Below are 12,956 nucleotides of genomic sequence, written 5' to 3'. Positions count from 1 at the left end.
GCAAGCTGTTACTACCCTCAGCATTGTCCTGAAGTTTTAAGAAGAAAACCCATCCAAAGGTCCACTCACTGATATAAGTGCTGAGTGATCACTTAACACATAAAGCTTTTTTAAAAAAGAGCAATTCATTTTAATCTTCTAAACTCCAAGATTAAATTTCCCTTTTTAGCCTTAGTGTCAATTATGAGTATGAATAGCTCCATTCACTTCCAAAATCATCCCAAGTCCTCTACACACTTAATCTAAACAAAGGGAATGAGAAATTATGTCACTGTTATTCTGGAGCACTGAACTTCAAGAAGTCCAAACCTTGAAGTCCTTTAGGAACTTCGAAAGTGGCTGACTAATCCTATAACCACAAAGACAAGTTATCTCACTGCTATTCTTTTTTCAGTAACTGAATTACAAAGCAAGCTAAAAGGTCAGCCTGTCTGGACAAGCAAGCAAAAAAAAAAAAAAAAAAAAAAAAAAAAAAGTGCAAAAAAGGAGCACCGTTTGCTTTTAAAAAGCACTTGCTTGCCAGAGGTTTGATTAAATAAAAACAGCAGGGCTTTTTTCCTTCCCTAAGTGATTATGATTTAATTTTCTTAAGTAAGAGTACAAAAATACCTCTGAACATGCTAAAATAAATCATGTCATTAGGCCATGAGGATCTGGCTAGCTGCACAACTCAGCTATAAAGTACAGAGCTGACCAATGCAGGGTTTTTCTCTCTTTTTTTAGGAAGAGCAATCTGTCAGAAAACGCTGATTCCTTTAAATCAAACAATTTTTTTTTACAAATCTGAAAAGTTTAACCAAGTTCCTCTAGGAAGGGTACATGTATCCATAACAGAGCTTCCCTCCAGTTCCAGGTACCCTTCACCCTTCCCTGCCCTGCTCCTAAGTGCTCTACTTGCTTAACAATTAACAAGGATTAACAATTAATTTCTTCATTCAGGATCACTTCTCCTGAACAAAGCAGAACAACGAAGAAGTATGAACACCTGAACTCAGAGTGATTCATTCATCCAGTATTTCTCAGTATGAAACACTAATGTAACTGAAGTGGTAACCAATTAATTAGCACGAAATCAATACTCGAACACAGCCTTTATTAATGATGTGGAGTAAGAAGCATCATTAACATACCTGAAGACTTCACACAGTCAAATCTGCAAGGCACAGTGAAGGCTTAAAACACACAGTTTCTGTTTCAAAGGCTTAAGACTACATCATCCATGGCAAGTAGCCATTATAGCTTTAAATAATTTGGGCCAATTTATCTTAAGAGTATTAAGCTTCATTCAACAAACATTTTTGAGTCTTAGTCTCTCTCATTTTAGTTCCAGCTCCAGAAGAGCTGCTGAAAGGGGTTTGTTTCCAGGAAGACCCCACATTGTCCACCCAAAAGTGAAGCTTATTACAAAACCCTGGTCCAACCCTGCTCTGCCTCCCCTGTTTCACCAGGGAAAGGAGGAAACAGCTGCAACTTGAAGGCAAAGAATACAGGAGAAAGAACTACAAGCTTTCTGAGGAAAGACCAAATTATAGAGATTTCCAGGGCATTCTGGAAAAATGAACAGCTGCATGTTCACGCAGTTGTCTTTAAAACCAGGGGCACGTGTTTAAGAGGCAAATATTTTTTGGGACAGCCCCCAAGTGAACCATCTCCACAAAATCCATCTCGAATTAACCTGCACAATTCACTATGAAAGATTTCCCCAGTTGTTCACTATTACTTGGGTATCCATTTAAAAAGATCCTGCATGATGGCAGGACACAAAAACAAGAAGGAATAAAACACTTCATTTCTGAATAATATTCCTTTCAGACTGTATCAGTCTATATGCTTTAAGCTGCTCTTTCTCCCTCTTCCTGAAGGTCAAAGCTTTGATTATGGATAATAAAATGGTTTGGGTTGGAAGGGACCTTAAAGATCATCCAGTGCCACCCCTGCCATGAGCAGGGACACCTTCCACTGTCCCAGGCTGCTCCAAGCCCTGTCCAGCCTGGCCTTGGACACTTCCAGGGATCCAGGGGCAGCCACAGCTTCTCTGGGCACCCTGTGCACCCACAGCACCCACAGAGGGAAGCATTTCACCCCAATATCTGATCTCAGACACCCAAAGGTTACACACACCAGCTACGCTGGCAATAAGCAACACCTCGGTGTTCCTGCAGGTCTTAAAGTAATACAAGAAGAGGCTGCACAAGGTCAAATGCACCAGGTCCAGCAGCCAGAGCTGAGATAACTTTGCTCCTCTCACAGCTCATCATGTCAGGCACTTATCCAGATGAGACCCTACCCACTGCTAAGTGTTCCCAGAGGCCTGATGGAGGCTTCATGCCCCGGCTTTTCCAGATGGTCCAGACTCCATCCCCCGAGAGGGAATCCAGAGCAGCTATAACAGACTCTCCATGCAAAGAGTCTCCAAAAGGAGCCCTTTCTGCTACAGATGAGAAAAAAACCTGGAGAAGCTTGTCTTTTTAAGCTACATTACCCTTTACAAACATTTGCACTGACAGATGAGCTGGAAGAGGATTTCAGAAGCATTTCAAATAGATCTTGTTTCAGCAGCAGTGTTCTTTCTTTAAGGGAGATGCTGTGCCAAGAACACATCCAGCCCTGAAAACAAATCTCAAGGCGTAACAAGGCTCAAACATGTTTTCTAAGGAATTCAGTGTGGTCAGAGTGTATTTTTCCAGCATCAGACCTTCAACTACCCATTCCTCTCCCCTTTCTCCCAAAGCAGAAATGCCTGTTGCAGCCCAACCTTAATCATGCAGCAGCAGTGGAGCAAATCCAATAATCGGAGACCCAGGATGAAGTTCTTTTAGTTACTTAGTTCATCTGCAAAACTTTCAGTCAATGTCTCAGCAGATTAAATCTACAGCACGCAAGGGGCCTCCAAGAGAGTCCAGGATGTTGAATTTACAAGCCTGAGTACTCTGGTATGAAGTCGATTTCAGGTTGCATTATTTCAGTCTCCATTAAGGGATATGACCTAAGCAACAAACTACAGCAACTCATTTTACTTCCCACTCACTGCAAGTTTCATCTAAAAGCCTCATGTCACAGAAGGCCTGCTATATACAAAAATACAGCAAAAAATGAAAATTTGACAGCAAGTTGTGGCAGTAAGTGCTTTGCAATCAATGTCAGTTTGCACCAAAGCGAAAGCAGGTGGTGAGCAATGACCCTGTTACCAAAGGGAAGAGAGCAGGAATCTATTCTCTTCCCCAGCACAGACAAGAGTCATGTCTCTTAAATACCTTTCTCAAATTTAAACATTGCTAACGAATTTTAAAACCAAATGCAGTATATTCTTCTTTTTTTTCTTTTGTTTAGTTTTGTTGTTGTTGTTAGAAAGGGAATTTGGAAAGGTTTATAAAACCTACGTACGCAGAACTTGCTGTGAATCACACTGGTGGTTTGACACAGCCACGAACCCAATGAGGTTTGCAGTGAGGTTCAGAGTGTCTTCCTCATGCAAATGTTACAGAAGATTCAAGACTACTTAAACAATAAAAGAGAGAAGCAAGCTGCTCCTGGGCTTATTTTTAAAAAGATTGTTTGACTACAAGGTGACGGAATGAACCATTTGTCCTTAATAAAGATGTCACAAGTTAAAAGTATTTGCTGGGAAGAACATACTAAATATGCTGGAACAGTAATGCTTTAAAGAGAAATAAACAATTAACAGAGCTTTAAAAATTCTTGGCAGATGGCTGAAGAAAAAAAAAAATAGAGGAAATCCGTTCAAGGAATGTCAATGTTATGAATCAAGACAGGTGACATTTAAAACCAATGAATAAAACATCAGGAAAACCTGTCTCTTTTTATAAATCATACTTCACAGTGAAACTACATCTAGGTATTACACTTCAAGATCCTCCTCAATAAACAGGAGATACCATGGGGGTACAATTCAGGTTTGAAAGTCAATGGTTGTCTATCCTGGACTGCCTCCTGTTGTCAGAAAAACAGTCCTTTTATTCGAGTTTGTTTCCCTCCCTCCAGCCAAAAAAAAAAAAAAAAAAAAATGTAGCCTTAATGCTCTCCCATAGAAAGAAATCTTTATTTTAGATTCAGGACAGCAGAGACAAGTATCTCAAGTTTTCTTGCTTTCCAACCAGGAATCTGCCCTACTTCCATAGTGCCTAGACAGAGATATCAATCAGCCATCGCAGATCTGGCTTTATCTCTCAAACTGATGAATGCCCCAGCAAATAAGTTCACTTTATGTTCAAAGTAAGACTATTGGAAAAAATCAGTGCCTGAGAAGTAATTTTTATTCCAGTCACCACTGGGAAAAAAGAGAGTTCATGATAGATGAAGGGAAGAAACATTTGGACAGAGAAATCCCTGAAGATTCACTCGAAGTGTTTGGTTTAGCCTTCGAAAAACGTTATTGAAAAATGCTCTACTTTAACCAAACTTTTTCATTCTTCTACACGAAACTATACATATCCAGATAAACTTTTTGAACCATCAATCTTCATTCATCACACAAGGGTCAGAGAAACTTGCTCTCTTATAAAATAAAGAATGTAATCTAAGTTTCATAATAATTCAATAGAAGTCGCAAGATTATTTGATTTTCAGTGATGCCATTTAAATGACCTACAAACGTGCACACTCTAATACAGCTTTTTTTCCTCCTCTCCAAGCAGTCAGACACTTTCTAGTGCCTCAGTAACTAACACAAATTACTACTTGAGTAATTTAGCTGAGAGAAAGGAGGAACAGAACGATTACTGCAAGGGCCTGCATCTGACACCTTCACCAAGCTGCTTAAAAGACAGAAGTAAAAAGAAGATAAACCTGAGAAGATCACAGCAAAGTCAGGAAACACTATAAAATGATAAATTACAAAAAAGTTGCACACTAGCAGCTTTCCCATATAATGCAGGTATTCCTAGCATCTGCCTTAACCCCGTTATCCTCAGCATGGCTTCTTCCTACTGCTAGCACAGACCCAAAGACCAGTTCCAACAAAATAAGAGCCAATTATTCAGTCTGCCATCATTTTCAAAGCTGGCAACTGCACAGAAAATACTCTCAAGTTTTTAATCGATTGAACTTTTAAAAGGACAAAAGGTAGTAAAGCTATAAAGCATCAATATTAGATTGCTAACAAATGCTATCCAAATGGATGTTCAGAGAAACCAAAGACGTTGAATGTTCCAGGTACTGGCAGACAACGAGCTGTTCGCAAGACAAATGACACCTTCACAGACAGAATGCAATAAATTAGAGACTCTGGTCATTGTAAAGCAGCATGTGTTTACTGTTATTGATAAGCAATAAATCACCTGCCCTCCAGCAGTTCCTCCCTATAAATCACTTGCAGTGAAAGAAACAGATGGTTGCAGTGTGCAGCCATTCTCCACCAGAGCTGGGAGAGGGAGTGAGCTGTGCTGAGCCATGACCACGTTAACTGCAGTTCACAGAGAGCAGCAGGAGCTGCAATTCCTGCACCTGAGATCCCAGCTCTGCCGGTGGCTGGCTGGTGCCAGGCTGAGCAGCACCTGGTGCTCCAGGGGAATCCTCACTGCCCTTCCCTGGGGACTCCAGCCCACTGCCAGCCCTGCTGCTGGATCCTCCCTGCCTGGACCACACACAGGCAGACTGATCTGCCAGCACTGCCAGGCTGCTGTCTACCCATAAAATGTAGAATAAAATACATATAAAAAAAGGTACCATGACAGTGCTCTGACAGCCTTGCTCTGAAAGAATTCAGCTTTCTATACACTTTTCAGAGACTTCAATTTCTATCACACCAATACCTAACTTGTCTAACTGGAAGAAAACAGACTCACATTCACATTTTCACTGCAAACAAACAGCCTCTTGTTCAGGCTAAACAAGCTGAAAACACCATTAGACAAACACACTTTCCTTTTTTGCTGGTAAAGATACCAGAAGTGGGTTTACTTATTTATTTATTTTAAAAATCTCTTTCCAAAGTAACGTTTTAAACTACTGAGTAAAAGCACAGAAATGAGGATGCAAATAATAACAGAATATCCCAGGTGAGATAAGCATAATGAAACACTGTCTGCAGTAAACAGAAAATTTTATTTTTCTTTACTACTTAAAGAAAAATAATTATACCTTCACTCAGGGAAGAGGAAGGTTTGCTTTTATCTACACTATACGTGTAAAAAAGAAAAATCTAAGCAGCAGCTGTTCAATGTAAGCAGCTTCCAGCCAGGGCAGGCACACAGAGAAAATATCACAGTTTCCTATCAAATAATTATAAATGGACATCCAGTTATTCAGCTCTTTGAAGGAGACTGCAGTTGTGATACCAACTCTTGCAATTTAACATCTCCAAAAGATGCAAATACACTTTTAGAAACTGGACTTAATTAAATTTTAAGATTTCCCTTGATGTTTTGCTTCAACCACTTGCCAGATCATTGCTCTGTTTCTTATCTGAACAAACTACAATTCCAAGTGTGAAACAGGTTTCTATTGTCCACTCCTTTGTCCCACTGGCTTAGTGAGCCAGCATCCAGCTCCTACAGCTCCCAGCTCCAAGGAGCCCTGGGCTCAGGGGAAGCAAACAGAACCAGAGGCCACAGTAAGTGATGTGCAGACACTTGAAATGAAGATGTCCCATTTCTACACTGGTCTATTTTAAGGAGAACATTCCACAGAGAAGTCACACACGGACAGCAAATTGTGGCCTGAGCACTTTGGAAGCAACAGGTCGAACAACTGGAAAGAGGTCTACAGGTGGGGGAAGAGCTGGGTGTGATCCCACAACTCCTGAAACTCAGTGAAGCTCCTTCTCTGCTCATCCCTGACAGGCAGATTGTGGAGACCAGAACTGCGGCTTGTACCTGGGGGCTCTGCCTGTGCAGCCCTGAGAGAAGGGGCAGCTGATGAGCTCTTGCACTCTTCCTCCCAATTAGAGGCAATTAACACCTCCTGTTCATCCTTCTTTATTCTACCCTAGAAAATCTTCCGAAGCCACAGCTCTATTGCTTGCAGGCCAGCCCTCCCCAGCAGCAGAGAAACAGATGACACTGTGCACTGAGAAGTGATGAAGTCTGTTTTGGAATCCAGGGAAATCACAGCAATCTTTCCTGTCCAAAGAAATTCCCATCAGCAGCCGGCGAGACACTGCTCAGAGGGAGCTAAAAAGATGAGCTGAGACAGAGAATGGCACTCACAGCACGGCCACACAGAGCTGACACACAGGTTCCCTCCCAGCAGACTGCAGGGTGGTGGCACTGTGACCAAAGGCCAGGCAACTGCCACCTTCCACAGAAATCTGACACACTGGCCACGTCCACTCTTTCCACCTCTGCAAAGCCTGACATTCTCAAGGGTGAATGTTAGTTTTATTTTCCTAAGGACAGAAGCTCTGCTCCAAAGTGTTTCTGCTTCAATGAGAGAACCTGTGAATGCAGCTCTTCTTCATTAAGCCAAGGAGAGAGCAGGACAGACCCAAATTAAAGCTGTTGATAATTGCAGGAATGGGAAAGGTCTGACTCATCAAGACCTTGCAGATGCAAGCAAATCAAAGTTTTCCCAAAAGAAGCAGTGTACCTCTTAGGAAAGAGACATAAGCCTCGATTCTGGTTCTATCTTCCTTCCCAGAGCAGGATGGAGACTGCAGAAAACGAGCAGGTCCTGCAGGGGAATGGCCCTGCCTCCCTTCCAGAGCCCAGCTCCCTCCTGCTGCCGTGCCAGGGCAGCACAGAGAGCAGCCACAGCCCAGGTGAAGGTGTGTGTACCAGCCCAGCTCTCCACGGGCAGCCTCACACAGGCCAGGAAAGGCTGGCAGACACACAGGTAGTCAAAGAAAGCTGCAATCAAAGAAAGCCTTGGAGCAAACAGCTCCAATGCCGTGAAGACTTGATGTCCTGTAGAACTCCTGCCCTAATCTCTGTTAGAAGTTCACGTCCTACTTGACTTCACATCCAAAACAAGCCCCCAGGATAGCAAAAATTCACTGCTAAATGAAAAAACTGTGACTTAGAATTACAGCAAAACCTACACTCAACACAACAGGTGTTAAAAAAACCCCGGAGCCACATCGTGATGGCAGAATTTGAGACTCACTAGGGCCCAACTGCCACTGATTTTTGCCTGTAGAACCACAGTCATGAAATAAAACTGAAAAGGTTTCAATGTTGTCACAGCTCCCATAAGCCAGGAGTGGCTGGCACCTGCTAATTTGCTAACAAAACAGGCTTTCAATAAAAGGATTACTGATGCAATACAAAACAGTCATGACTGGCTGATCCACAAATATGTTCTACAATAGGTTTGGCAACACTGAGGGCCTTTCAAGCAGGGCCAGAATAAAAACAAGTGATTCTACTTTAGCCACAAGTGATATTAGAATACTGACCTGCTCAGAGCAGTTAAAAGGCTTTTAAAATAGGAATAAGTAAAGGATTTGTTGTGTCTAAGGGCAGGAAACACTACACAACTAAATTTTCTCTAGGTTACAATACTGCTGAAAGATTAAAGTGAAAAAAAGTAGGGCATTGTCTAAACAAATCTTCTAGCATTATTAAGTCTGTGCAACAGCATGTGACTAATGCTCACTGGCAAAATTAAATGCAACTACAAAAATTTTGAGATCTGATTATGGCAATTAGGAATTATCCATACAATGCAGCCTGCCCATTATCAGCCTACCCCTGCAGCAATCTCCTGCTAGAGTTTGTTATATTCTTCATAAAAGCAAAAATTTTTGCCCATAATTAGTATTTTTCTCCCCATGTTAAATAAATGATAATGTTGAAAATACTGTTCGCAGTCAATCAGGGCTTGTTCAAACATGCGAGGGGATAAACAGCACCAGGCACTGACTAATCATTTAATAACAACCTCTACCTCAGAAATCCATGGCTGGAAATACTTTTCTGGAAATACTCTGGATCAATTCCATCTCTGATCACAACCAGAACACAGCCAGAGCATCACATTTAGGAGGAACAGAGTTCATCACCTTCCAGAACAGGATCTCTGGGTTTTCAGCTCTGCAGTGGATGGGGTTGACTCAATCTAACCCTCATCTAATGTGACATTGCCATTGCGATATAAATAGTGTCTTATTTGCCTGCTTCAGAAGAACAATGTTAGTCAAGAAAAGGTCAAATGGTTCTGCCACAGGCAAAAAAAAGAGCAAAAATCTTTTGTAATTTAATATTTTCTTTTTTTTTTTCTGTTGGAAGACAGGAGACTCCAGGTGCTAGTCACACAGGAGGGAGAAGACTTCAGAAAAGAAAAGGGATATTTATCTAGTCTGCAGCAGCAGAAAGCAATAATATTTCAATCATTTCTTAAGGCCCAGAGGAACTAATATTTACCTGGCATCTCACTGATCTCATTTCTACTTAGAATGCTGCAAACTGTAGAAAAAGGCTGCTCAAACCTGCCTACTTTGGCAATGCAGAAGTTACAGCTGCAGGCAGGCCTAGGAGAGATGTACTGGATACAACTGATGAATGCTTTTTTTTTCTTATTCCACGGTGCTTATTACATTGATGCTTTCAATTAATAAATCATTAGTAAACATGATTTTTACCCACAGACAGTCATCCAATCAATCAATTTTTAGCCAAATGGGAAAAATACATGATTTTTTGTCTTTGACTACATTATACAAGGTGAGCTTGCTACTAACCCTCATATAAGTGCTATACAAACACCCACGTTATTTATTAAGGCTGCTTTCAAGCAATTTTCTCATCCTGCAGGAAAAAAAAAACAACCCAGTAACTCTGTTCCAAAATTTACATGCAAGGCAGGTTGGTACATTCACACACAAGTGAACAAGAAAAACACATAGAGCTGGGAAGTGAAATTTCTACAAATTACTTCCCAAAGGTGACCCAAAGGCCGATTTCTTGCTCGCTTTTATTGCTTCCAGCACAGTGGGAATCTGTGCACATGGCAGCACTGCAGTACTAATGGAAATCAGTAAACAGGGTCACACGTGCCACAGGAGTTGCTTTTCATATTCTAAAAATATTTGTGGGTCCTGCTTGCCGGAAAGGCAGCGACCTTTGCTGGTGCTGCCTGTGCTGGCCGGGTGTCCCCTGCACCCACAGCCCCCAGTGTGCCCAGGGGAGTGCATCCCACTCAGAGGAAATACACTGCTAAACTTGTTATCAACCAAATTAGAAAGCAAAATAATTACAGCAAATTTCCCCCCTGGGCCATCCTCTGCGGACTACAAAAGACTCCGAAGATACTCGGAAGCAGCCCAACCCTCCTGGGAAATGCCACTCACTGAAAAACAATTGTTTGTCATTCAATTAAGGTACAGCACGAGGTGAATGAGATAAATGAAGTATCTGACTCGACTGGAATCGTGTGTTGGGCCCAGGCCCTGTGAGACACGGGCAGCTGGAGGGTTAATTTTGTACAAAACACATTTATGCAGTGACTTTATGCCTTGAGACCAAGGATAACGTAGTGCAAAGGGCTATCAGGGAGGGAATGCAGGAGGTCTCCCCCTATTTTATTTTCTTATTCAGGCTGCTATTCTTTGCAGCCTGAGTAAGAAAATAAGAAGAGCAGGAGCAAAGACAACAAAAAACCAGCAGTAAATCTATACAACCTACAGAAAAAGGATGAAAAGCTCCAGCTGTTTTTCCAGCCTTGAAGGGAGGCATCTCCTCGAGTTGTGAACAGCAAAGGGATTTTGCTTTGCACACTCTGTGAATATCACCAGCTACTGCCAGAGTGACAACCTGAACCACAGGCAGCATGAGCAGGCAGTGAGAGGGCACACAGAGCAAAAAGTGCTTGCAGTGAAAGATCACTGCAGAAAAATGAGGAGGGAACAACATTCAGCATCTTCTGGCTTTTTGAAATCAAACATGAAATTTTATATCCTCACACACACAAAAGTTTAAATCAAATTTATGAGTAATAGCTCTTTCTTTGAACTTCTGAAAAGTTCCTGAAAATTCTGAGTGTGTCAGCCTCAGGAAGGAAGAATGAAAATAAGGATTTGAAAAGAGAAATGAAGGCAAGCTGGATGTTTGCATAATAAAACAAAATCCAGTGCCAAAGCTCGAGAAAAACAAGGAAATTCAATAGTTGTAACACTGTTCTTTGTCAAACACTACACACTGAGGATCTGCATTTTCCAACTGCCATCTGGATTTTTTTTTAAATTTTAAACGCATAATAGGGAACTAAAGCAAGACAACTTATACCTTCATGTCCTCAGGCTTTTCTGTTCCTTTGTTTACTTTTAAACAAGGAACATTCAGAGATAATGACTGGCTATGATTACTGAAAAATACATAAAGAAAACGAGTTTTTCTAAATGTCCCATCCAAATGCATTAATGAGCAAATAGAACCTCCTCAAGCTTCCATTAGTCTGACAAAACAAGAAATAATCTCATGGCAGCTGACTAAAATTCTTAAAGATTGTTACATTGATTGAGTTTCAAAGTATAGACTTACAAATTCGTAGTCTCCATCCTGTGGTACTTTCCAATCAGATGAATTTTTTGTCTGGCCAGAAACATTCTTCCCAAAGCTATTGATTTGATTCTCCTTCTCCTTCTGTTCAAAGTATTCAAGGAATGATGGTCTGGCTGGCTGCATCGTTTCATCCCTCCCTGGAAACATTAAAAATAAGAAAAAAATAGTTGTTTTGAAAAACACAGTTTTGGTTATACAGCCCTACATCATGCCCAAAAGTGACTTTATTTTTTAGCACACACTAAATCACACAGTACTGCTAAAGTACTCGCTAAAATACTATTTTTCAGTGGCTTTTCCATCATAAAACTGACTGCACAGTGAGGAAAGGAAAGCTGAAAGCCCACCACAGACGTGATTACAATGCTGGAGGCCTTGGCCTCTAGACCTGCAATCCATCCCTGACAGCACACTCCAGGTAACCAACTTCATGCACTGAATGCCAAAACTGAACAGCTGCTGGCGAGACAGGCTGGGCTTTCTCATCCCAGCCAGGTTCCATGCACTGCAAAATCAGCAAGCTTCAAAAATAAGCAGTGCTGTTTCACAAGCAGAAACTCACCTTTACTTTTGTGAACGGGACAAAAATGAGGCTTTCAAAGACCACAAACACCTTATAAAAACCACAAAGTTTGCCTGGGATAGAAGTGGTCAAGTTTTCTTTATTGTTTGGGTAGAAAGGCTTATTTAGCTTGCAAAACTTTTTTTTTCCCACTTCTTATAAACAGTCAGTAGTGTTCAAGTTTACTGCCCTAGTTTTCTTTTTGTAAACTAGTTCTTCTGAACCAACTTTCTTAGTGGAAGAAAGTCTTAGACTTAGACTCAAACAAGCCAGATATAGAGATTAAAACCATTCAATTCTAGGCTGTAAATAAACTTGGGGTAATAAGAAATGGGAGGGCGGCTTCATTTGTAGGGTGATGACAGCACAGTAAGGAAGGAAGTGATGAAATGTGAGAGGATGGAAACGCTAATTCCCAACACAGACAGCAAAAAAAAAAAAAAAAGCCAAAACAGGAAGAGAAGATGAAATTTAACTTCACAGCAAGTCAGGGTCACAAGGCTTCCAGTATCTCCAAGGGAAGATTTCTTCAGCAGCGCAACCAGTCCAGCAGCAGATACTGCCCAGGCTCTGCACACTTAAACTGGGCTGTCCTGAGTTTCAGCACAGCTAATTCCTTGAGAAGAGTCTCAGTCCAAACTAAGAGGGAGGCTGTTAAAGCAAACAGGACCATGAGAGCTGCAGGCACAGCTGAAGGCTGCTCACAGTTTAATGCCACTGCACTGCTCCTGATGATGAAATCACCAAAACCTTTGAGCAGCACGGAAGCAAGCACTGTAACCCACTAAATGGTTTTGTTCTGTAGCACAAGGCTCTGTAGAATAAGTTACTCATACTTGAAACATATGTTTTAGGTGATGCAGAAACCATAATTTTCAGAAAGCAGGATCAGGACTGGAGTTAACAGAAAATGGCATCAGAACAGCCTAAGTCTGGAC

General features: G+C 41.4%; 1 protein-coding gene across 2 annotated transcripts in view; it reads right to left on the bottom strand.

Annotated features, from left to right (window-relative positions):
- The window catches only part of STK4 (serine/threonine kinase 4), a 45,946-nt gene that overhangs the window by 11,210 nt on the left and 21,780 nt on the right, over window positions 1–12,956 (bottom strand). For both annotated transcript variants that reach the window (XM_066198702.1, XM_066198703.1), the window contains one exon: window positions 11,436–11,593. In XM_066198702.1, the coding sequence (XP_066054799.1) occupies window positions 11,436–11,593 (158 nt within the window). The remainder of the gene's footprint in view (window positions 1–11,435; window positions 11,594–12,956) is intronic.

Source organism: Chamaea fasciata, unplaced genomic scaffold, assembly GCF_029207755.1.
Source record: "Chamaea fasciata isolate MVZ Bird 193981 ecotype frontalis unplaced genomic scaffold, bChaFas1.0.hap1 SCAF_17, whole genome shotgun sequence".
NCBI classification, from domain to species: Eukaryota; Metazoa; Chordata; class Aves; order Passeriformes; family Sylviidae; genus Chamaea; species Chamaea fasciata.
Note: the sequence above shows the minus strand (reverse complement) of the source record. Positions and strands in the feature narration are given on the sequence as shown.